This window comes from Perna viridis, chromosome 1 (assembly GCF_037379345.1).
Source record: "Perna viridis isolate PV_CMFRI_1.1 ecotype Kerala chromosome 1, ASM3737934v1, whole genome shotgun sequence".
Classification (NCBI taxonomy): domain Eukaryota; kingdom Metazoa; phylum Mollusca; class Bivalvia; order Mytilida; family Mytilidae; genus Perna; species Perna viridis.
The window spans coordinates 56,905,258-56,933,068 of NC_142445.1; the positions used below are offsets into that span (position 1 = coordinate 56,905,258).

At 31.3% G+C, this 27,811-nt stretch overlaps 1 protein-coding gene across 5 annotated transcripts in view; it reads right to left on the reverse strand.

Annotated features, from left to right (window-relative positions):
* The window catches only part of LOC148629513 (neuroligin-4, X-linked-like), a 107,684-nt gene that overhangs the window by 25,445 nt on the left and 54,428 nt on the right, over positions 1-27,811 (reverse strand). Inside the window, exon 1 of one of the 5 annotated variants that reach the window (XM_088552552.1) lies at positions 25,955-27,698. The exons of 3 other annotated variants lie outside the window; for them this stretch is intronic. In XM_088552552.1, the coding sequence (XP_088408678.1) occupies positions 25,955-26,402 (448 nt within the window). In that variant the 5' untranslated portion in view covers positions 26,403-27,698. Of the gene's footprint in view, positions 1-2,526; positions 3,286-25,954; positions 27,699-27,811 lie in introns of those variants that run through there. One more of the 5 variants, XM_088552562.1, reaches the window with a different exon arrangement.

A 27,811-nucleotide genomic window follows, 5' to 3' on the forward strand; every position in this document is an offset into this window, starting at 1 on the left:
AATGTCATTACAGAAACTTAAAAAAACCTCCTTTGATAAAACAATGTGTCAAAATATTAGATAGAGTTTGAAAACATTTTCGAATTGAATCAAAATTCAAATAGACTATTACCAGATTTATTCGTAGATCTTAAATACAATAATACATAACATTTTAGAGATTTGGTCTGGTTATTGAGAAAGTTCAGACTCTATTGAATAAAACGAACCAATTCATCAGACCATCGTTAACAATACCAACAACAGTGGATTTATTTTAAGTATCTTGTATCACAGTCAAATTGGTCATTGTTAGATACAATAAAACGCTTACCAAACTATCGCCGATGGGGATACTATCTTTATAATGCCTTGTCAGCTTCAGAGAAAAAATTGCATGAAATAAGAGGTAATTTGGAGAACAATTCTGTGATAGTGACGAATTACAGTTTCTTGTCTTCTCTTAACTCAGGATTACTTCTCATAAAAAATTGTCGTTTTGTACAACTGAGGATTGAAGTTCCCATAAATACTATTTTTGTCACGATTACTATGTTTTCAAGACCCGTTTTGCCTTCATAAGAATGGTAGAAATCTGATTAATGATGACCTAGAACATTTCTATCAGATCTTATTGTAGAGATCTGGTAACTAGGATGAATAAGGGAAAAGTATCAAGTTTGATGGGAGTTTAATTTACTTAGATTATTTTATGGCCTCGTGTTGATGCTATTGGAAACAACATAGTCCTGAAGAATTTTCCTTTAGGAGGATTGACTATACTACTGTTTCCTCTCAGTTTCATATAACGACTTTGATATTACATAAACAATTTTCAGTTTTTGACAAATCACATTTAAGAACATTTTTAATCGTTTGAAGAAAAGTGCTGACAAAAATATATGATTGGTGGTCACACTGAGCGCATATATCAAGGTGTTGTCGAATGTTATTTTAGCTGTTCTGATTTGATTGATTAATGATAAAGTCTTCATATTTTAAGTGCAATACTTATTTTTGTTCATTTTGGAAAAAGTTAAATATCAATAATTCATATTAATTATAATAATTTAGTAAGAAGAGCTCTTTGAAAATATGTACAGACCCTTTTGTCCACACAGTGTTTTTTTGTAATTTCAAGCAGCTTGTAGCTAAAAATAAAGATATTTTTACATAAGTTTTTCTTCGTAATATCCTACATCAGCAGCAAGTACTATTTTGCATTTAGTAATACAACAACCTGGGTTTAACACGATATTGCCTTTAAAATGATAAATTGAGGAAATAACTGATAAAAACCTGTCTGCAACCATGAAAATATTTTATGCATTGTTGTACACTAAAATCTTCAGGGAAATAGAGTTTTTAAAGTTATTGTGTAGGTATCTTTTCTGTTTTTTTACTTATCTTAGACACCTATCTCAATGAAACACTTATATATTACGTATTTATAACTATAGAAATATTTAAATCAACAGAGATAATTCAATAAGAGCAAGTTTTTGTAAGAACCAGGCAAAATTGGAAAAAATCGGAAACATGCATGTCAAAAACCCACCAGCCTGACAGTATAATTTTCTATTTGAAAATACCACTATTTAATCTTTGCATCGCTGGGTTTGCTCAGAAATTCTCAATAGAATAGTAGAAAAATAAGGTTTTTGACAAAGTTATCTGCCCTTCAAAATATTTATTGTCAGTGAAATTATTGCTCAGTTTACCAACTGATATGGAAAATCTAGTCTATTTTTCTTGATTCTGATGGTGTAGTTAAATTAAACTTTCAATTGTTTTTTTTCTTTTATACCTCTTTTCATTCACTGCCTGATTCTCACAAAGACTGGCACTTACCAATGTGAAATGTTAACCAGAAAAAAAAATCTTGGTATTTTTGTATATTGTTAATATTGTTATTAATAAAAAATATTGTAAATTTCGATATGCTTAGAGAAAAAAAAAGAAAAATCATTAATCAGCAGTACTTGAGCCAAATATTTATCAAGTTTAAGATAAAAAAGGACGTTATAGACAAGAAATATTCAAAACCAAAAATATCAAAATACGATTTAAATAAGAAAACCTTCGTAGTAAACTTTACTGGTTTAACTAAGCAAATAAGAATTTTGTAAGTGTAAGTTTTTAACAAATCAGCTGTCTCTCAATATTGAAGCAGATACAAGTTCAATCTTTTACAAGGGTAGAAAAATCATTACATTAGCATTAGAAAGCTCCAATACTTGTTTACAACACTGTTTGAAGTTGTTATGGTAATGATTATGGCAATGATTTTATTTAAAAATAGCTGCATTAATTAAAAAAAAAAAAGAAATGTCAATTATATCTATAGTAGTTTTCACAATTTTGACTATGCCTGTATATTTTTGAACCATTTTATTACTTAAATGAATGAGCTGTATTATTAATTCTGTCATCTAATTGACAACATTAAAGATTGGATAATAAATGAAATCAATTTAATCTTATCGATACGTTTTTTTTTCAAGGATTGCTCAAATGAATGATGATACGTGTTTTAAACATACTTACCAACAGAGGGTACAAAAATATTAAGAAACAGACATGATTCGCGTTGTTCTTTCGTGGATTGCATTATTCTCCAAAAATGAATTTCAGTTCCTTTGGGTTTATCCGTTTCCTCAAAATGATATTCTTGCCACTTAACTTGGGAACAAGAAATAGATTTATTTGCATCTTTTACAGAAGTTGACAGCACGATGACTTCAGTTGGTGGTAAAAATCGGTATGAACCTGAAGCATAAGGAACTCCAAAATAACCTTCTACTGTCCGGAATGCAGTTTCCCGCGGAAATTCAACCATGACTCCTCGGACTCTTCCCTTCGAAGTAACTATTTGTCGTAGTGCTAATTGATGAATAGACACCGGTGCGATTGAATCTTTAACAACTAATAAAGTAAGTGTGAAAATGAAAAAGGCATAATTTCCGATTACGTTAACCATTCTAATGTCTAGTTTCGCTTTTCTTTCTTGGTGGTACAAAAGAATAAACAAATCTGGCACGCCTTCCCCGACATCATTCCAAACATTAAGTACTCTACTGATTGCATATCAAGTATGGCAATTGTCAAACCACTAACACAAAGCACACAAAAGCCATAATATAATCATAGCAGATGTAATTCTCGTCAAAGCCTTTGATTGTTCGTACGCTCGAGATCACAATTCAAACTTAGCATTTTTCCATTAAGGATGAGTAAAATGGTAATATCTCTTGTGCATTATAACTGCAAGATATTCACTGCAGAACTCACAGTATTGACATCTATATATTGGCCAATTTGATTTATAACTAATGTAAAGCAACTTCGACAATTGAACAGTGACTTAAAGATCAAGATCAGGAACAATAAACTGCGAGTTACCACGGAATAGTCACTTTGATGACACAATTGAAAATACATTGATCGCCAAGATAAAGTTAAGGAAATAAAAATTCAATTCAAATCCCATACTCATCACATCGATATTGAATTTAACACTTTTTTACAATTGTCTGTATGGTTTTTTTCTTGGCTGTCATTTCCTATTTTCTATTAATGTAAATTGTCCGGGAGAATAAAACTTGTCACGAATGCAGACATTAGAGTTCAGAAAAATATAACCGACCACAAAAACAGACATCAGAAGCAGACTCAGAACAATACAACAGACATTAACGGTGAGTAAATGATGCCTATTGGTTTTTATGTCTTCTCATCTCAAAGGGGTTTCTTATTCATATCAAATTTATGTTTTTATAGTTTTCTAGTATCCAATTCCGGAAAAGTCAAGCAAAACAAAACGTTGAAAACGTACGATAACTAAATAATGAATAGCATTGGATATATTTTAATGGTGAATTCGACTGATTATTGGCAACGATTTTGAGAAATTACAAAAAGACTTCAAAATCACCGTTAATGTAGTTATCTCGGAATAAATGAGTTATGTACTAAATAGCATTGTTCAAACATGTTAAAATCCGTAGAGAATTAAATGTGTTTTACATATCCAGTACACATCTTGGATCTGTCAGGTTTATTTATACTGTTTCTCTATCGTACCTAATATCATCATAATATTCTCTTGTGTGTCAGGATTTTTGTGCAACTAAGTAAGTTTTAAAAAGATGAAATATAGAAACCAAGGGATCAATTTTAACTTATCAAAATCATCGATCAAATTCTGAAGGAAGTTTGATCAATAATTGTTCGATTAACAATTACCATACGATCGTTCTTTAACCAGAAAAATGATCCGTGGCAATATTCATTTTAATTATTGCCACTGTTGATTTTTTCAAAATGTCAAAATACTTGCATATTTTTTCAAGTTCGACAATCACTATATCCAAGGAGCTATAACAATTACAGCAGATATTAATTTCACGTAAGTTTCTTAAAGGTTATAAACATGTACATAAAATGTGATGTATTAAAAAGGTGTTTTGCACATATTGCATACAGCAGAGGGTGACACTCGACTGCGTCATGGTTGATATACCTATCTTGCAAAGACGTCATTACGGTGATCAATACGTATTTAAGATGTCGCCGTGATAGCATGATTTCAGTCTAACAGGAAGTTACGATTTGTGGAACTCTTAAGAATTTCTGAATTTAGTGTACCATAAAATGACTAAACAATTTCGAATAAGAAAACAAACGGTAATACACAATTTAAATAGTTTCGTATCTTCCTAAAGAACAAACCTTATTAAAGTTTCGGCCGTAGTCTTTATAAAAAAAAAATAATGTTCATGGAAAAAATATCTGACCGTGCTCATAAGCCATTACTGTATTCATTTACTTTGGAAACTAGTGACATCCTGACTGTTCAATGATGAATTGTGTTATCCAGAAGTTTGACATATGGAACAACTTGGCACACAGACAAAATTGTCAGAATGAACCTAGGACATCATCGAACTTATTGTAATTTGCATAATTATCAATAAGGCCTTTTTAGCTTATAACATAACTTGAGGGTTATACAGATTAAACTTGTCATATCAAGACACCTTATTATGTTTTTTTATGCGGGCACTTTTGTCTACGGAAGGTATTTGCAATTGCAAAGCCGACATGTATATAAGAATGATAAAGATACGGTCAACTATCCCTTTAAAATGGGAAACCTTTCATTCTAATGCTTGCATTTTATCATAGGTGTTCTTTTTGTTTATTTATTGTCTAATTTTCATTACATGTCACGATTAAAAAGAATATAAATATTGCTAAAAGTAGAAATATAGCATTTCCTTTTTTTAGATAGATTATACACCCATGTATTATTTTCTTGACTGTATATTCTACTATCATAAAACCCTAGCTGCAGTGTGTTGACGACACCACTAAACCGTTCAAACCCTTTATTTGTTTTATACGATTTCACAACCATTTCGAAAAAAAGTATTTTGCCTCATTTCCCCAGAAGAAATGATCCATGAATATCGGTAGCAGGCAACTCGAAGCACAATAACAGTGACACCAAAAGCTCATGTATGAATGAAATGATTGATTGATGCTAACTTATAGTTTTAACCACATTTACTCCTTTCCGTAAAAAGAATCGATTTACTTTAACAGAGTTAAGTTTCATTCGTTTATTGATACTGCATGTCAAAATCTTTCTTCAGCATTACTACTCGCTACATTGTAAGCTGAACATGTTGATGAAAGTGTAATCATGGGAACAACAGTTCTAGGGGAAATCAAAAGAATGTAATCCAGGGACAAAGGCCAAACATGGAAAAAAAGATAAACACAACAAAGAACAGAAAGTATTTAAAATAATACATACACAGTAAAAGTAAATGGGTATTTTTTTAGGATTTAACAATAGAGTAAAAAAAAAAACGTAGAATCATAGCCCGATGAGCTTATAATCTGGAGTTAGTTTGAAGTAAACTTTTAATTATCAAACGCATTATTAGTTTAATATCAAATTATAAATACAAATTACAGCTAAAAGTGTTTGTCAGTTTGATACCAATCGGTATGATAGGGAAGACAACCTCTAATTTCTCTGCTTTATTTGAGCATGTTATATCGGGTGATACAATAGGTATACCATCGACAGATAAAACTATTATTATTACTGTTAAATATTAGATATTCTTCAAAATTGGATTTTAAAATCAGCGAGATGAATGTTCCTAATTGCTAAACATATGTTATTCAAGTACTCGAAAAATATGTTCACACAAGTTTGTACAAGTAACAGAAATAGCTCCTTTTTTCTTGCAATGTGATTTTTTCAAACTTTATTTAAGATTTATTTATCCCCGGAAGATTGTATAAATTTTTTATATTATTCATTTAACATTCCCTACAAAATAATAAAATATCAACACACTAGCGAAACAAAGAACCACATCGATTAATGCAATATTATGAGTAGCAATATTAATAAGTAACACTGAGTTTACCTTTGAGCTTTTAACAGTACCCAGCAAATCATGTCACGCATGAAAATTTTATACACTCTTCACTTATGTCGAACATGAGTATCATTTATTTCAGTGTATGTTCGGTTTTAGCGTAATTTACTTATTTTTCATATGTAAAGTAAAATGTTCAATAAACATGTTAATCACACGTGAGCTGTTCATCAAAAAAAATAATCATACTAGTATGTAAATAATTTGATTTGCTTATGGAGTTTATGATTATCTTACAAATTACAAATGTTTTCCAAATTAACCGAGAAACTAATGAATGAGTTTATACAAGGCACAAACGGGGACGTTTACGAATTTAACTCGAGGACTTATATGCAATAAGGAGTATATTGCGTTATGGCTAACTATGTATTTACGATACTTGTAAAGTATAAATAAAATACTGTAAATTATAAGGGTTCAACATAACCGGTGAACTGACAACCACACCTAGAATTATTAATACTTGTTTTAGTATATACAAACATACTCTTTTAAGATATAAAACCAATGAAAAAATGATTTTTACAGAAGCGACAATAAAAAAAATCATGATATAGAAGCACTCCAGCTAGGAATCATGCAAAATGGAATTCATGGCTGATAAGCCTACATATTTTATTTTGATATTTTATTTGAATTGCCATAGTAATGAGAAATTAACATTCGGTTTTTCATATACTCCGTGTTCATAGGAGATGAAAATTACATAGAATGCACTGTAGATTTCAAAATTAATGGAGATAACCCAGTAAATGATACACAAATGCAATAGAATCTATTGAATTTTCAATGTTGATTGTCGCCTAAGAGCAGACAGATTGGAATGAATAATTACACATTTCATTATATACACCCATAAAACAAATAAGCTACAAAAATAATAACATGTAGCCTTTTTTGGGTGTATCACTTTTTCAGATTTTGCATGATTCTTACAAAGACAGCTACTTATGTGAAACGAAAACGCAAAAAATAATGTTATAAGAGAACTTGACATGTTTACCCTTCACGTTTCTTGTCAGCATTCATACTGCTAGTGTCTTAGTTTTTAGTGTTACGTCTTGTTTTCCTTATCATCATAGGTAATCTGTGTTTGCTACATTGTGTATGTAGATTGTCTTTGTTTTCTGTTTTCAAGTTCTGGTCATGTTTTTGGATTTTGATGTATTTGACTTGTTTCATTGTTGTTCATGATTTAGTAATTTTGGGCGATATTTTAACTAAGTTAACTTAATAACTAAAATAGGTTGTTCCATCGCAATTAAACAGACCCCTTATATTTTTGAAGAATAAGAATATTAAAAGATTGCTTATAAGTGCATCTGAATATATTTAAGTACACGTCTGAATGACAAAAATAAGTTTTTCACCTTGGTTAAAACGTGTTGATGTTAAGTCTGGAAAGATACTTTTCCCCTTTGACTTTGAAATACACATAAATATTTACTACTATTCAGTTTTGATGGAAAGAGTAATCAAGGGAACCAAAGTGATAGCGGTAATCAAAAGAATGTATTCAAGAGAAAAAGACCAGACATGGAAAACAGACATACACAACAAAGAACATAAAGTAACTAAAATCATACACACAAAGTAACAAAAGCAAATGAGCAACTCGGACTCCAATAAAAACTGTGAGAATGGAGAAATAAGGAAATATACAACTACTCTAGATGACGAAGTAACCACACTGAATTTATAATGTTAAATAATTTATCTTGACTATATAATTCATTAAAAGGAAATGGTGTACAAATGAAAGGGACAACATTTTCTATGGCTTTAGGAAACATTATGTTGAATGCCAACAATGAGGAAATACATACTTGGTCCCAAATAGGAACAAGTGAAATACCGACACTTCCTAATACTGTTTTAAAAAATGTATTTAATCGCTTTTTTCACCTTAGTTTTCTTTCTTTTTTTGCATTCTAACAGTATAAATTATAGATGACAGCAATCCCATCAGGTTAAAAAGAAGTCGTTCATATTTTGTAAAACGGAAGAAAAGTATTATATAACAGAGGCCTGTTTGAAGTCGTCAAGTGGTTCTTCAGTTGATTATTATTACCGTGAGACTTCGTAATTGATAACTTTATTGCAAAATTTCCTTTCCAGACCTAGAATTTAACGTGTCAAAGTGATGGTTATATAACGACAATAGGGTTAGTTTGCTTTTAAGTATCAATGTGAAGACCTAGAAAAGAAACAGTACTACAACTTGAAAGTTTATGATTGGTAACGTTGTAATATCAAAAGAAATAAAAATTAAAGACTGAAGTCTTCAAAGTCGCCCATAGTTAAATATGCTATGCCACTGATTTTGTTGTTTCAACATCCGAAACGGCACGAATGCGATATGCTCTAAAATCGGGTGACTTCCGTTAGAATATTGGTTCTTTTGATATTATTACTCTTTCGTAACCATGATGACTCGAGTGTTTCTCAATCAAAACAACTGGTTTCCAGGAAGTGCGTATAAGTTTCACGATCTTTGGTCCCTTATGATATTGACCAGGGAGCCAGAATAGAATCCAGATTAAAAACTTATACATACATATATATAATAATGACGACTCTACTCGCTACACTACTCCATCGGATCTAATTGATACAGGGAAGATACCATAGAAAGGTCCGAAAAATTCCCAACGTTGTAAGAACTGTCAGATTTTGCGATGCAAGTTTTTGGTAGTTCCCTCCGCGGCACTCGCGGGACTCGAACTCGGGCGGCTGTGACATCTATGACAATACCGCAACACCTGGACTTTGTGCAGACGGTATTGCCATAGATCTCATATGATATATATACAGTCAATAGTAACGAGCATCTGTGTATTCTGAATCGGAAACTGAGTAACGCAAAAACACACATAGAACACATGGTACATTTCGGTTTCGTATGAAGCTAGAATTTACGGTTTTACGGCACTGATCAGCAGCATAAGGCGTAATATAATAGTAATATATAATTATGCAAATCATATGCGAATGTAAAGTACTGAAATTATGAGTGCAAGAAGTCGCTAACAATATTACAAAGGTAAACATGCGGGATAAAAAAGAAATGTTCGAAAAGGAAAATTTTGCTATCTAAAAAATGATAAAAAATGACTGAATAAATATTTTATTGAAAAATTAATAAAAATAACGTTTAAAGCAACGCATACTTTATATTAAACAACAACGTTTAAACCAGATCCTTACTTAAATTAAGTTTAAAAAATGTTACTGTTGACAGTAAAAGTAACATAGCTTGAAGACGAAAGAATATTTAGAGGTTGTGAAGCAGATGTGTTGGAGGATGATTATTTAATCACTTAAAAAAATGCAAAAATGCAACTTTAATATTTACTAATATTTAAGAGTAACTCAAAACAGCAAGTTTATATTAGCTTTGCTATATGGGAGAACAAAAAAATCATTTATCACCTGGTAGGTATTTTACTAATGGAAACAACAACAAACGTTACAGAACAAATTGACGCAATGATTTAAATTCTGTCTTTAGTCTGGGCCTTTTATATGAAAAACAATACCATGAATGAAATTTCTACTTCATTGAAGTTAATCAAACTTCAAATCTGCAAGATGATTAATAGAATCAATGATATTTTTCCGCTTTAACTAAAGGTGAGTGCTGATATTCGTATTAATATGAAGCGAGACAACTCTACTTTAACTAATGTATTGTATTCATTATCTGAGAAAAATAATGAGAAAAATATTACGTCGCTCGTCCTATTTCACTTCTAATCAATTCTTATATTAGACATAAGAATGTGTGTACATAGAAATAACAAATAATAAGGAAAAAATTCCACTCTGATGTACCTAGTATCAAGATACATAACATATTTACTTCTTAGGTAAACTATATCCAAGCAAAAACATTTAAAAAATTATGGCAATTTTTCACAAATCAAGCAAAAACAAAAACAGAAATCGATTCAACAAATAGTAATTAGGTACAGCTTTGATTGTTTGATCAATTCAGTTCTAACGCACTTTTCTTCAGTGATAAGCATTTCATGTTGATGTTTATTATTCAATTTTTACATTAGTTTTAATTTCATTCAATATCTAAAATCTAATATTGGAAATTTCCTATTCATGTCACCTCATTACATTTTCACTTGAAAGTATTCTACAATTCAGTAGCTTTGAACTTTCGTGCAGAAGTTTTCCATTGGTGCAATGTCATTCTGAAAAATCATAATATTTTGATGTTTAAAAAAACCTTCAAAGCACAAGACAATTTCTATCTTAAAAAAATCCGAATGCACTTGAAATCTTTGAAGGTAAAAAAATGAGAAAGCTATTTCTAATGTGTTAAAATAGTTTACAGTGGTTATAGATAAGAGTAAGCAAACCTAGATTAATGTCGTTGCTTAGCAAGTCACGCAATTTGTAAATTATGAATCAGACCCTGTTTTATACAAGAAAGACATTGCACTATGTTGATTTCAAATGAACGGTTTCATATATAAATCATCCTGAACCTTATGCCCTGTTTGTGATCTAAAAATATCAAACATAGTATTAGATATAATTGTCAGGAAAATGAGTGTTAATTGTAAAGACATCACAATAGACGAGTTTCACATTCACTTTCGTTCCGGAAAAGTTCTTCAATTAAAACGAGGTCAACTAAGATCAACAGGCGTTAAATAGGAGAAGGAACTTGATTTGTATACTACAAAGAATTTTTAAATGATACATATATAATAAAAGCACTTTAGATTTTTTTGTTCGGAGACGTAATTTCACATAACTATTACTGTTCTTTCAGCTCTCAAATCCAATATCCGTTTTTGTCTAGTATAAAAAGTAAACCAGCTTCGACGTAAATGCCGAATTGGAAAGTGTTATACATCATTTAAAAATTGTTAATTATTATAAAATGATACTGCTTTTCGTACATACAGAATCACATGTACATGTTAAATTAAATGTTTCCACTAATGAATTGGACTGAATTTCGTTGCAAGAAATATAACCGATAGCAGCCATAAGTACAACATTTATAGAATTTCTGTATTTTTGGTTAACTTCAAGCAATTCTGTTGTCATTTTTATGCAAAAATACTCAAAACTCCTTATATTCTCATATTTGTTTTTATTGATCCAAGATTATCAATTTCAACATGATGATTAAAGTTTCCAGTTGTATTTTGTCCAAAAAGGCCTTTAATACCCCTTTCCTTTCTTTTCCAGTTTTAGTAATAACGGATATAATGTTGAACATTCTAATCAGTAAGAGAACAGACTACTAGATGTCTCGTGATTTCTTTTGAAATGAAAGAAATCAATTTAGAATATCCAAATAACTTTTTGTAACAAGCACCTACAGAATTTCAACAGACAGGTCATCTTAATTATTGAGAAGTCTAAGATGCTACAGCTGCCGTTTATATAACTCCTTAAATGTCTTTTCAGAACTCCAAGCCAATAAAAATCAATTATCAAATCGAGGAATCATTCATCAAATGTCATTAGGAAAAGTTTGCAGTATAGCGGAGATCATATCATAGAGTATATATATAATCTAAAATTAAGACGTTATCGCATCTATCTTTAATTATAATTTGTGTGAAAAATCGAATATAGAGAAAAAGAATTATTTTGTCTACGAAAAATTATATCAATATGAATTGTTGAGTTTTTATGTCATTCATCTCATCCGGTAACCTACTGTTTTTACTAATAAAACTATATTAAAATGATTATGAACAAAATTACACTAAATTGACAATAAAATTCAGAATGCACACAGAAGCTGAATTTGTGTCTGATTAAAACAATTAAGAGAGATCTTTCGGTAAGATCGTTTGGGACACACCTTTACTATTATTGAAAACCATACAGCATTTGCTTCTTATTCATTAAAACATGACCATACTGGTCCATTCCAGCGTGACAAAACATATCAAACTGTAATAGTACATTTTTATTTCATCCAACATACGGGCACACCCAAGATACATACGTACATCACCAAAAATGTCCGGTAAGAAGCAGAAGCTGCCTACCCTTTAAAAGCACTTTAGTGCAAACACCTGGTTTGCGCAAGCTGTTAGTTTCTGTGTGTTTTGTGACATTCGTATGTGATTTTCAAGATGTTCTCGGCTTCTCTTGTTCACGGAATTCCCCTCGTTTGCTCGACACTTTCATATTTCGACTTTTTTCAATTTGTTACAAAGAAATGATCACTTTTACAGTGACTTTCCTACAACCATGACAGTCTTTTGTTACCAATCTGGTTAACAATTCAATGGATTGACAAAGCTATTGGGGCATTTAAACTGACCAGTTGCTATTGAAAGAGTTGAAGAATACTCACTTATGAATCTTTTCATAGCTAACTCCTAGTTATTTAAATCTGAAGCAGCTACCTGGGTTATTCTATTTATCATTGGTGAGGGGAGTTCAAATTTAATAAATTATATTTTGTTTTGTATTTTGTTGTCAAGATTGAAAACCATGATTTAGAATAGTATATTAAAGTGCTTATTTTATCTTAACAACATTGCACAGAAGTCTTAAATATTATTATAAAAATGAGACCTCAATCACTATTTATTCCCTCCTTAATAAAACTAGATTAGGCCCACCAATGTTCCCTTTTAATTGAAAGTATATGATTCATACTATAGTTAAGGAACAAGTGTTATACAAAATGCAAACAGTTTGAGGTTCACGTGAATAACAATTTTTGAAATAGTGCTATGAGTTTATTTCATTCAATTTTGAGTATGAGTAAGCTTAAAAGTGAATTAAGTGCTTTATCGATTGTAAAGGATTGCCATTGGAATTATGATGTTCCGGTTTAACTACACTGGTTTTCATAGTTTAGGATGAAGTTTCATGTTAATAATAATTTTCATCTGTTATAGTTTGGGATTTAGTGAATTGAGTTTGATTGAAATTATAATTTGGAATTATAAGTGCAATAATTTTCAAAGAAATTTAAGATTTGGAATAACCGTTATTGGAACATTGGAACTTCTTTGGATTAAGTGCGGTTCATTGAATGCATAGCTTTGGATTTAAATGCTGTTTTCCATGAAACTTTTTGTGGATCATTAAAGTGCAATGCGTTTCATTCAAATGTAATAGTTTGGGATTTAGTGCATTTTTTAAAGTGCAATGATTTTCATTACCGTAAAATGTAGTTAGGGATCTATTGCAATGGTTATTTTTAAACAAAAAAAATGGATTAATTGTTTTTTTTTTTTCATTGGAAGTAAAGCTTGGGATTACGTGCAATGATATACATGTAACTGGAATTATATGTAGAATATTTCTTTTTTTTTATTTTCATTCTGGATTAAGTGCTATGATTTACAGCTCCGATTTGAGTGTTATGTGTGAAAATGATTTTATTGGAATTATACTCATGGCTGAAGTGCATTAAATTTCATCAGAACTATATATACATTTTGTACATGTATATTTTAAATAATATACAAATGTGTGCAAGAAATTTATAAGAATCCAAAGTATTGTTAAAATAGATACTTTGAAGGAGTATATTTCAACGCATATATTTAAAAACCAGTATTCAATGTATTCAGTTTTGATATGGGACAAATAAATAAATAGTAGCATAACATTGTAATTTCAAGTTATTGTTCATTCCATGAAAGTGTTACTATTTTATTTTAATTTGCCATTTCATATTTGCTATCCACTTGGGGACCTGTCGGTTTAAAGCTTTTTTACTTGGAAAAATATAAACAATATTCACTACCAATAGTTTTCCACGTCAGTACTTTGCCTGTGTTAGCAAGTATAAAAAATACAAATTATGTAAAAAACACATTAAATTCCCTCAAAACACATTGTGAGTAATATTCACAAGCTGCAAAAATTCTATATGATGTGAAACATAGCCAGTATTGGCTGCCTTACACCTGATCAGGTAAATTTTCATGGGTGAGTGGCTACCTATTCATCATTTTTTACAATAGCAACTGGTCCGTTTAAATGTCCCAATAGCTTTGTCAGTCCATTGTAAACCAGATTGGTAACAAAAGACTGCCATGGTTGTGGGAAAGTCACTGTAATTTTTTACAAGTACAAATAACATTAAAGTCATCTTTATCACGGCTCAAAATGCCAAAATATACAAAGAAATATTAAACTAAAATTGGTAGAGTAAATTAGTTTGAACGATAACTTGCAAAAACGACAGGATAAGTTTGTAGCACGAATCTCATAGATCATAGAACATTTATTGACCGTGTTTTGTAGGAAATATCAGAAGCCCGATTAAAATACAACACTATATTGCCTCATGCGATCTAAAATACATGCAATATAGATAGATGTTTAAGAATGTGTATAGTGTTTTCGTTATTTCAGAAATGCTTCACGACAGTCCTAAATGAGTACCTTATCCATTTAATAGCACACAGGCACTTTTTTATTCGAATTAATTCCGAGGGGATACATCTACGAATATACTGATCAAGACCATGCATGATTTGTATAAGTAGTGATTAACGAATGTCAGAACAAAGTTGTATAGCTTTGCAGAGCTTTATATATGCAATGATTCGGTGGGTTGTGATATTTGATATCTCTCCTCATAAAAATTTTACTACAGTCCCTACGAACAACTATTATATGGCGTTTCTTCGGGATAATTATAATAATATTCCCTAAGCTTCAAATACATGTACTGAATAGATCTTACACTACAAACGTAAGATATTTGTAGTTTCAGTGATATTCATTACGCGTTATTTCCTTCAAAGTAAACAAACAGTTATTAAACCAACTTGGAATACTATATAAAATAAAAAAAATTATCATTCTGATGATATATAAAGAGCACATTCACTTGCAGTACAATGATTTGTTTTCTTTTTACTAGCCATTTGATTTTATATTTACAGCGTCAATAAAGTTACTTCTTTATTTGACAGACTCAAACATCGCACATATGAGTCACGTCCGACCGTTTTCATGAATATTTTATTCTATTTATTATTGAAATGAGCGGATTAAAATTCGTCTACATGTCAATTCAATGTCTTTAAAAGATTGAAACTCGTCTAATAATTGTTTTGATGCAAGCATTATTTGCAACACAAAATTTGAAATTATCTCACCTGCATACATTTGTCTTTAATATGATAATGAATTTAAAAAAGTGTTATAGTTTATAGAAGATTTCATCTTCGAAGAGACGTATCATTGTGTATAGTTGATTATATGAGAGAAATTATAAAAAGAATTTATTTGTTGTAATCACCGTTTATATGAATTTCTCATTTTAAAATGAAACATAAAGACCACGTAACATCCAGTATATGTTAAAATGAACTTTACTAATTGGTATCATAGTTTCAAATTCGTTTAATTCTAACATTTGGTTGTGTCTGTGGTTGCCACAATTGGTTACTCCTTGAGTTTATTCAGATACCTAGGAATGATGTTTGTTTATGGTCTTATTCATTTTACCTTAAAACAAAATACCATATCCGTGAAATATCACTTTTGTTTTCCGAGTTCATGATATTTTTGTAATCAAAGTTCCTATTTATTTAAAAATAAAAAAATAATGCAGTTACGGAGATAATCCACATTGAAAATCCAGTACATTCTATTGTATTTGAGTGTCATTTACAGAGTTATCTCCCTTAATTTTGAAATCTACAGTGCATTCTATATAATTTTTATCTCTTAGGAGCACGGGTTATATGAAAGAGTAATCAAAGGAACCAAGGTAATAGCGGTAATCAAAAGAATGTAAGCCAGGGACAAAGACTACACATGGAAAACAGACATACACAACAAAGAACATAAAGTAACTAAAATCATACATACAAAGTAACAAAAGCAAATGAGCAACTCGGACTCTACTAAAAACTGGGAGCATGGACCAGGTGCACCGGTAGGGTAAGCGTCCTCTGTTGTTCTTAAAACACCCGCCGAGTTGCTCATAAAAAGTCAGGTCCGGGGTAGACAAACGAGGAAAGGAAAACTATGACCCGTTGAATAAATCAGTTTTCATGGTGCTGATGGATACACCATAACGATCCACGAGTTCATGATGACGACCATAAAACTTCTGTAGTGATGACTTAAATCTTGTAGCAACATAACCCTGTTCCAGAAGCCTATTTGTTAGAGTTCTATCGCCATACTGAAAGTCTGCGTAGTTTCGGCAAGCTCTGGCATAACGTATGAGTTGTGATATGAACACTCCATACGCAGGAGCCGAAGGGATGTTGCCACAGATGAAAGGAAAGTTGACAATTCTGAATGAAAAGTCATCACGTTTGTCGTAAAGTTTGGTCAATAGTTTTCCTTTACCATCGATTTCTAAGTATAGGTCAAGATATGAGGTTGACTTCACAGTGTCCGTAGTATCCTTTATCTCAAGTTCTTTGGGGTAGATGCGATGTATCAAATCCCCGAAATTAGGATTGTTTAAAGATAAAACCACATGTTAATTTCTGTTTACTATGACATTTCAAACAAAATATCAAAAATAAAGATATGTAGGCTTTTTACCCATGAATCACATTTTGCACGATCCTTAGCTGGAGTCTAAGAAAGTGATTGATGACCACAAAGATAAAACCAGAGGAGACAAAGGTTCAGACAGTTATTGTTGTAATGAAATCAAACTGCTTTTTAATGTACCATTGGAAGCAGTAGTAATACTAGTTACAAGTCACTCTGTAAATCTTATCTCATTTGACTAAGACGGAGCCGACATAAGACACTGAAGATGTTTGCACATGCCTAAAATAAACAGGAAATCGAATAAATGACAGTTTTCAGTTAATCCACCCTATATCTTAACGTAACACGCGGTAATTGTTTAACTATCCTTGTTACCACAAATCGCGTGCCTTCAGGTCATCAATGTTTTTCAAAGAATATGTTATGAAAAAAATTTCGTTTTGAGATAATGAGAGAGAGCATGTTTGTCTGTTCTATTACACAAGTTTCTGATAAATGTACACTTGCATGCTAGATGTAATGCTACTCTGCAGTAGTGAGTGTAGTAAGAAACTACACCTAGAAACATACTTTAAAATATAATGTTCTAAACATTTCTATTGACATGTAGAAAAATGCTTTAAAATTTTATGTTCTGAAATGTAACAAACTAGAAAGAAAAAAATATTTTAAAATATCACGTACTGAATTTTGTTAAATGGACTATAAAAATAATGCAAATTTTCAAATTACCAATGATCACATTCCTTTGTAAAATTATGAATTAAAAGTTTCTTGTCTACGTTTTTGACCTGGAAACTGGATTTGTAGAATGAACTGTATATAAAATTTTATGTTCTGAAATGTAACAAACTAGAAAGAAAAAAATATTTTAAAATATCACGTACTGAATTTTGTTAAATGGACTATGAAAATAATGCAAATTTTCAAATTACCAATGATCACATTCCTTTGTAAAATTATGAATTAAAAGTTTCTTGTCTACGTTTTTGACCTGGAAACTGGATTTGTAGAATGAACTGTATATAAAACACTGACTGCTTCATGTCGTACTTCAACTTCCTGGTAAGTTCTTGACAAGAGATAACCCAAATGGAATAATTACTTATTTCCAACACTCTACCGAAGATTTATCAACCACTAGTATTCTAAGAAATGATTTATATCAAAATATATCACAAAAGAATATTAATTCACAGTTGGAAATTGAATCTCACCAATATCATACAATAAATAGAATGCAATATTTATTCAAAATATAAGAATTTCAATCTATCTGAGCGTATAATGATTTTTCAGAACTCAAATCCTGTCAATGAAGTCAAATAACACTGGCCTATTTTCTAAGTATGATGGTTCAAACAAGTTTGAATGCAATTAAACAACGAGTTTTCCTGTGCCAAACTCAGCCTTAGGGGATACAATGATGTCGTTTTGACATTTCTGCTTCCTCGTTCAATGCTACATGGAAATCTTGTAGTATTTCAAATTTAGCTGTGCTGTTTTGGAAGACAGTTTCAGTGTAGTATCATAGAAAAACACATAGCCAAATTATAAACTATCAAATATATATATATATATATATATATATATATATAAATATATATATATATATATGTACAACGTCTCTCTTCGCTACACTGCTCCATCGGATTAAATTGATACAGTGAAGATAACGTAAACTTATAGAAGGGTCTGAAAAATTCCCAACGATGTTAGAACTGTCAAATTTGCCAAGCAAATTTTTGGTCGTTCCCTCCGCGGGACTCGAACTCGTACCGCTGTGACATCTATGGCAACACATGCATCATTAATTTGATCCTCTATCCTACATAATAACACCTAGATGAACTGTCCCGTACTACCACACATCGTGTACTAAGTTACAGCCCTAGATTAATCATACAAGGAGGAATGAGTATATATACATTATGACTTCAAGAAATTAAGATTTTTTTTTCTGAATTCTTCATTTATCATAAACTTATTGCTTTACAAAAATAGTTAAAGGGGAACTGAGGAATAACACATTTGACATTAATTGTTTTCAAGTTTACCATCCCGGCTTGACTATGGAAATTCATTACTATATGGCATAAACAATGTAAATATTTCAAAATTACAACGTGTCCAAAACTCAGCTGCAGATTTGATCACGAGGACTAAAAGACATGAACACATCACACCGGTTCTAAAGAAATTACACTAGGTTCTTGTTCAATACATATGTCAATTCAAACTTTTGATGTATGCTTTTAAGGTTTTACACGGTCGCGCCCCGATCTATTTGAAGAAACTGCTCCCTTTATATGTTCCATCTATACAATTACGTTCTGAGAAATGAAATGCTTATCAAACAACCGAGAGTGAGAACAAAGACATACGGTGAAAGACCCTTCGATAAATCAGCTGCCACATTATGGAATGGTTTGCCTAGTGACATCAGGAAAATTACATCACTCGAACTATTCAGAAAAAATGTTAAGACTCATCTTTTTAGACTGGCTTACTCGGATTCCATGTGAACGTTCTTCTGTGAATTTCAGTTGTTTTTACCTTATTTTGTTTAATTTATATTATTTTCATATTATTGTTTATATTGTGTGATATTCTTATGTATGTAAAGCGGTTATAGTAATTGTAACATTATATAATGCGCTATACAAATATTGTAAATAATAAAATGATAATAATAAAAGTCTCCATTTTTCATCATACACAAATAAAATAGTTTTAAGTTCTAACAAATCATTAAGCATCTTCTGTGGAAGGATTGTGACGGAGAGTACGGGGGGGGGGGACATTCAACATTAATTTGTTTATTCGTCATTTTAGGTCGCACAGAGTTGAAATGGTCGCAATCCACTCGGAAGGATTCAGAGATCTCATTTCAACATTAGTTTCCTTCTCCAACATTCATTTGTTTATTCGCCATTTTAGGTTGCAAAGAGTTTGGAATGGTCGCAATCGACTCGGGAGGGGTCAGAAATTTCATTTGTCATTTCAACATTCATTTTGTTTTTTAACATTAATTTTCTTATTGGTCATTTAAGGTCGCACAGCGTTGGGAATGATACAAAGGACTCAGGAGGGGCAATCGGCTCCGGAAGGATCAGAGATCTCATTTCAATACTCATTTTTTTCAACATTCATTGCCTTGTTCGCCATATTAGGTCGCACAAAGTTGGTAATGGTTGCAATCGATTCGGGAGGGGTCATATATGCCATTTTCATTTCATCATTCATTTCCTTATTCGCCATATGAAGGAGATGTGACACAATTTTTTTTTATGTTTTGTTTATTTGATTTATTACACCTAAAATATATAATCAAAAACCCCTTGTAGTTACTTCCGTCGTTAAATTGAACATAGATTGATTCAAAATCGACAATGGCCCAAGCTATACGAATTTTGATTAGTCTAATGGTCACGTGACCGTGTTACGTCATTAGTTCCCAATTCATAGATCAAGTGGTTGAAATGCGTAGGGCTTCTGCATTTATTGCATGATTTCGACAACTGAGCGCGAAAATATTAAAAGTTGTGGTATCAATTTAAATCACTTCGGGAAGATAATGATAAACAAAGTAAAAAATATCTAACCATTACATCAACTATCTCTATATTTAACTCCTTGGTTACATGAAGACTAGACAGAGTGAGACGACACCACTTCTGTTCGAAGAGTACACAGAACAATTTCTTTTTGTTCTTTCTTGTAAGATTGAACTTTAACATAAAGTAATTTAAATTCATATTCTAAGATTTAATGTTTCGATCACGGTCTCCAATGAAAATATTGATTTCACTCCTTTTTTTACAAAACGTAACTACTGACCATTGTACCAGTACTATGGGGAGTAATATAAAGTCCCTGCAAGTACAGATAATGATACGAACATGTTCAATTTTCGTTAGCTTTGATAATTTTATTTGATATCCCATAAGGGTTTCGTGCTGAAGCTTCCTTGTGATCTAAATCTTTTTTGCTAAAAATTAAATATTTTAACTGACCTATAAAATATTGTCCATTAAAGCTCCCTTAAATTCACTGACGGTCACCTATAATATACTGTGTATTGTGTCATAAAATCCGTAAAAAAAAGAAATTCAATTATATTTCAATTATTATCAAGTCATAAACGGCCTGCGTCAACACCTGTGTTAATTACGGGTCGCCGAACCATGTAAAGTTAAAAAAAAAGCCACCCAAGCTATCTCTTGGTCATAATTAAGTCTACCGGGCTTGTTTATCAATATAACCTAGCAGCAAAGAAAGAACGATACACAGTGTGTCACTATTTTAGTAGTATCCTCCTGTTCCAGTTCAAAAATAGTGCGCAAAGTAGTTGTGTATTCACCATGCGGGGATGTATGCCTAACGAAAATGAAAAGCTGACAGAAAACGAGAAGAACTTAGTCTTCTTACTTTCTAAACACTTTTATTGCATCCATACACAGATTAGTTGACAACTCTGGATCATAAAGACAAGCCATTTTCGATGATGTATAATTTTTTTCGGACACACGTGTACATTTTCAATGTACCCAGATGGAGATTGAGAGCCAGTGACGTTGCATTTCCATATAGGGGGATTAAGCTTTACTTATGGTTTTCATTTATGCATATTAATTAGGTCGTCGTGAAAACACAAATTAATCATTCTAACTTTATTTTGCACTAATCTGATGAGAAAATGTTTGTTACACTCGTATTTAAACATACTATAGTTTTATAAATACAAACATTTATAAAATGATATTTTTTGTGTCACGTCTTCTTTAAGGTCGCACAGAGTTGGGAATAGTCGCAATCGACTCGGGAGGGGTCGGAGATCTCATTTCAACATTCATTTCCTTATTCGCCATATTAGGTCATTTCACTCTTTTTGTAGTTATTTGGGATTGGCGAGTCAACCATGCACCATCACACTCATTAACACACGATGGATTTCAGGTACATTCGTATGTTTCATTTAAAAATCAACTTGTCATAATGGTATCAAATTATGGTCACAATTACGATTTTTGAGTAAAATGCAAAATACATGCCCTACCCCACCAAAAACAACTAACATGACACGTTTTAAACTTCTTTGGTATTAATGTTTCAGTATAACATTTTTCTATGTCTTTAAAGTTATTCTGAAAACTTGTTGCGATTTGAAATTTTTGGTAGGATGCATTCCTTTCTACATTTCTCAAACGTTAAATTGTTTCAAATTTGGAATCTTTCCATCGATAATTTCAATTCATGATGAAACCGGGATAAACAACTTTCAGTATTTTAAAAGCACAAAACAGGGACATATTATCCTTACCGTATAAAACAGGTCTCAAATAAAAGCTTGTTTGAACTACTACAATAACGGGTGATATAGAAGAAAATCTGAAATTCTGAAAATTTCCGTTTGTACGATTTCATAATAAATGTATATTCAAAAGGATTATGTAAGCGCTTGAATTGATCAGATATGTTAGATACATCAGTTTCATAATATTGAATGCCTTAGATATAATAGTACGTGGGCTTAAGATAACCCCCGTGCAACCCCCACTCATCAACAAAAATACCTCCAATTTACGAATCATTTTGTCGTTAAAAATTGACTGAAGTTTTTTTTAAGGCTACTTTTTATATGAGGCAAAAATCCATTTTACATGTTTTTTTTTTATTTTTCGAACCGCTTCTTTCTACAAAATGATTTAAATTGACATGTATAGGAATCGACATATAGCACAGTGTCTCAGCTTTACCATAATACTAATAAATTTACGGAAACACTTTGGATTTTAGAATAAAATGAAACAAATGCCCCCACCACATAAAAAAATCGATAAAATTGACATTTTGTCAATTTCAAAACACCTAGAGTATTTATGCTTCAGTAAAAAAAAAGTCTTATTTGGTATTTTCTGTTTATTATTATCACAATTTATACTTCTGGGATTCTTTTGATGACTTTTTGCGAGTTTTGTTGTCATAATTTATCAAAAAATGGGGGAAAAAATATGTGACTTTCGATTTTTCCGTAAAAGTCGCATACATTCGACAAGTATTGCTCAAATAAAACGTCTGAAATTTGGTACCATTCGACAGATAATTTAATTTTCTACCAAAATAAACCACGAAAAAACTAATTTTCTAGAAACACTTTTCAAAAAATATTAAAAAATATTATCACTATCCCAAAAAAACTGGTCTCAGTATCAAACAAAATTCTCATTCACAGCATACCGACAGTGTAAAACTCACATTTTAGGCATTCCTAATTAAGATAATGGTGTAACCAAAATATGTGATTAGAAATTCTTTTTAGGATTACAATTGCTATAAAATCGTAAAATTTGTTCAATTTGCTCTAGTTTAAACAAACGTTTGTGTAATACAGTACATTTATATAGTGTCTTAGCTTTTCAAATGAGCCCAAGTATAAATATAAACTTTTCCAAGTCAAGTTAGATAAAAATTTACCACCCCTACCCCTGAACCAATAACAATAAACAATAAATTAATATCATATATACGGTTTACAATAGACATGTTGGGTACTATTGTTTTAATCCAATATATCTGATAATTTCAGGCGCGTATTCTTTCCATTTTCAATGTGATGATAATGAGGTTTTAATCCAAAAGGGAATTTTCGAAAGTTTTACATTTGGATTTGTTTCAAGTGTTACCGAAATTGTAAAGTTGGGGAATTTGGCCACAATATGATACCTATATGTATTTAGTTTCTTTAAGCATGTTGTCCCAGGATGACTTAGACTATCGGACAATTGAGTAAAAATAATCTTGAATTTTTGACCCAGTGAGGTAATAATGTAGGATTATACTGAAAAAGAATCCGGGAATATTCTTTGGCGACAAATTGATTCGGTAATGGGAGGTATAAAGATACCTGAAAATTACCAGTTTTGAAATTGAAAGTTGATAAGTGGGGTGGGGGTACATTGCGACCATTTACAACATTGTGCGACCTAAATTGGCGAATGAATGTTAAAATGAGATCTATTTATTTTGTTTTTAAATGTTGAAAAAGGAAATAGAAAAAAGGCTCGGTAATTTCAAAATTTGCTAAACTCTTTTAATTTTGCCCCATTCATCTGAGGACAAGCAAATTATGTCAGATAGTCCGATCATGCAAATTATTGATTTACATGACATTTAACTTCCAAGGCATTTAGCAGGTTCCACAATATAATGTTTCACTTTTATAATACATACCATGCATAATTGTTTTCTTCAATATAACAACACTTCACAACTTCTTAAATACTCATCTAACATTTACTCCATCATAATGATAAGAATCGTATGGTTATCATCCAATTAGTATTTCACTATCCATGTCTACATGCTTCTTTTTGTGAGTTGTAGTTTCAAAACGGAAATTTAAATTCGTACAAGACCAAAGCTGTTATGGTGTGATTTATAATTGCGCAAGCTGCCACACATAATTCTTAAATCGCGAAATGTTTAAGAATATGTTTAAATTAGCATTTTATGCAACAATATGATCAGCTTTTGTAACAAAACCAGATAGACAGCTAAAAATTGAGTAATAACACCCAACAATTATGAAGGTGTAAAATAATTGTTTTTTAATTTTTAAAACCAGATTTGAAATAAGTAAGTATTGTCATTGAAAAACAATGTAAATACACAAAACAGGAGAGATAACTACCAGAAGGAACGATTTTCTAGCATTTTATTGTTTTAAGAAATATCAAAAGATTGAATAATTGTTGAAACGATGAAACGAAGAAGACCATTGAAAGTGAAAATATATTTTCTAATTAGTGGGCTTCGGACAGGCTATCATTAGACTTTTCCATCAATGTCTCATTCTTTAAAAAAAATATCTATAAAAATTACTTTCTTTAGCGAACTGCACTCTGGTGGTCTCTTAAAGGAAAAAAGACAAACGCTAATTATCACTTGATTAATGTGCATGTAAAAAGTCAATTAAAAAAGTAAACATATACAGTCTTCTAACTTTTCATGTGTAAGCAAATGTAGATGTATCATTTCATCATGAAATTCTATTGGATCCATAATTTGCACCAATCCTTAGATAAGCCTTTAGATTCATAAATGTGGATATGGTTGAAAGCACCACACAGATAAAACAGAGTCTGTCTTTAAAAAGAAACAGTCTAAATTAAGTTATCGGTAAATTTACTTGTATGTCCAATCTAATGGCAGATCACAGACTCTAATTAACTTCCTGGTCTACGTTTGTAAGTTAATTATTAGAGAAGAGCTCTGTGACATCAAGTCATTACTGCTAATTTTGGCACATTGTTTTCGTAGACTCGCCGCGCATCCTTACGTGTTCTAACAATACTAACCTTGACATCTAAAATGATATACGGGTATGCAACGGAAAGAGAAGTTATTTTTTTTTATTTTAAAGACAGGCGAATTTATTTTTTAGTATGTTGCAGAGCTAAGTGTTCATCTGTCTAACACATCAATTGATTGAAAATGAATACAACACATCACTTACGATGACCTATTCCTATGCAATATTTAAGTTATGTTTATCATGTTTTTGAGCTACCTCTTGGAAGAAAAAGCGGATTTTTGTTAATAAAATAGCTTGGTATTTGAATATTTTGATCTACGTGACTACATAATGTTAACATTGACTATCAAAACAAAAATAAAAGCTTAAACATTGATGTTTAGAAAGGTTTTTTTTATTAAAGATCTAGAATTCAAATATCATGGAGAAAGTTCAAAACAACCACTATTTACAAACAGACAAATACATATAAATTGATAATCATAGATGAATCCAGTGATGCATGTATTAGCTAATCTGCTTTTGTCTTTGACATACGCATGTATATAATACGCAGTTATTTGTATATAAAAAAAGATTTTTTAGTTTAAAGGATAAAATTTGAAACAGGACATCGCACAACCATAAAAATCCTACATAATATTAGCATTCTTTCATTCCTTTTAAAGCCTGTTTTATTATTCATTAGATTAAAGATTCTTTAAATGATTACCTGGAACTAGAGAATACACATTAAGGCTAAGACAATCATCCACCTGCGATCCTGAATGTTTTGCTATCCTGATATATTCTCGTACCATCCTTGATGCTATCTTGTCATAAAACTGACTGACCCCATTAAATGGCTGAGGACAAACACCTTTGAAGGTCGTGCACGCAATATAATCCTCCTTTCTATTTGGTATAGCATCTGAAGCTGGATGGAAAGTAAATATTATATTACGCTTCAATGAACCATAGTCTACTCCGAGAAATGCTTCAATGTACCTCAAATATGGTGCTGTTGGAAAACTTACAGTTAATCCACGGATTTCACCATTTCTAATTTTAACTTTTCTCTGTCCCCAACTCTTTTTCTCAATAATAAATGAGAACATCGGCAGTTGAGCAAACAATATTGTATAGACATAGAAATTGTTGAATATTCTTGACAACAACATATTCACTAAGGAATAAACTCTAACACGTAATACTGTTACATCTTTACCAACTGTAATAACAATCAACAAGATCACCGTAACACAATTAATATCTGTACATCTTCTATCTTTCGACAATATGTTAACAACCTCTCCACCGTAATGAGAATGGCGGTTTACATCATATTCAAGAAAGGATCAGAAAGCCAGATCAGTGCAATCCAGATCGACCCACAACGGTGTTTCCAATAAGATTTGGTAAGGTCGACTAATTTGTTCATTCCAAGACAGTTCTCCATAGGAAGTATTAGATAAAGGAAATCGAAATGAAAGTCAAAACTAAATTCTTACCAAATGATCCAATATTTATAGGATAATAAAGACAGACTCTAATTTCCATTAGGGACGATGCTCAATTTGATTTGACCGTAAATCAGAGTGCAGCGCAACAGCAAATGTTCAACAGAAGTATACATCTTCTTTTTCACTTAATTTGTTTATCTCCTAGTTCCTGGTGAGACCTATTTCGTTATTGGATCCATGGTTTATAACTGCTTCCAACTGTATGCCTGGTATTCCCTATCTTCTCTTTATTTATAACCATTTTCTTCTGGATTGGAATAGATGAACAAAACTATGGTCTTAACGTCGCGATCGCCTTAAACGGTATCATTAAACCTCGATTTTGTTTTTCGTTTTCATAATTCCTAACCACATCATTTGCCAAAGGATATAAGACCAAGTGCTCATAGTTAACTGCATAATTGTGTCGTAAATAAAATATTTATCCCAGTATTGGTAATAACTATTAGTGCCAATGTGGTTTATAGGATTTATGTCAGAACAATTCAAACTAGAATACGTAGAATACACAGACGTTTGATCAAGCTCCTGATTGTGTAGATGAATCCTCAAATATATCAAAAAGTGAACAAGTTGCAAATGAAGCCAAGTACTATTAACAACATTCTGACAGCCCCAAATGTTAATTCAGCATCATGTTGCTGTCAATTTTCACAACTTTCAAAGCCCTTGTTATTGAAGGGCTATCAAGACGGAAATAACAGCACAGCTGAAGTGTATAATACCGAATTTCTGATTATAATGTGATATGACATGGAGTTCTTCTAAATTGGCAAGCTATAAAAGGGGAAGTAATAATATTAGTACCGAGAAAATTTCATTTATCATGTCTACAGCTGTTACAACTTGTGACTTTTATTGGAAATATGTTGGTACTGTAATCGCAGTTGGTATGAAGGGATGTAATACATCAAAGCTAAAATGTTCAGATATTGTATACTAATCGATTTGTATGTCTTTTTATATTATTTTTATTCATTTGGGTTAAAGTTTAAACAATGTTTATCTACAGACATATAAAATCTGTCTGTGCACCAGAACTGATAATATTGGGCAAGGGCTCACAA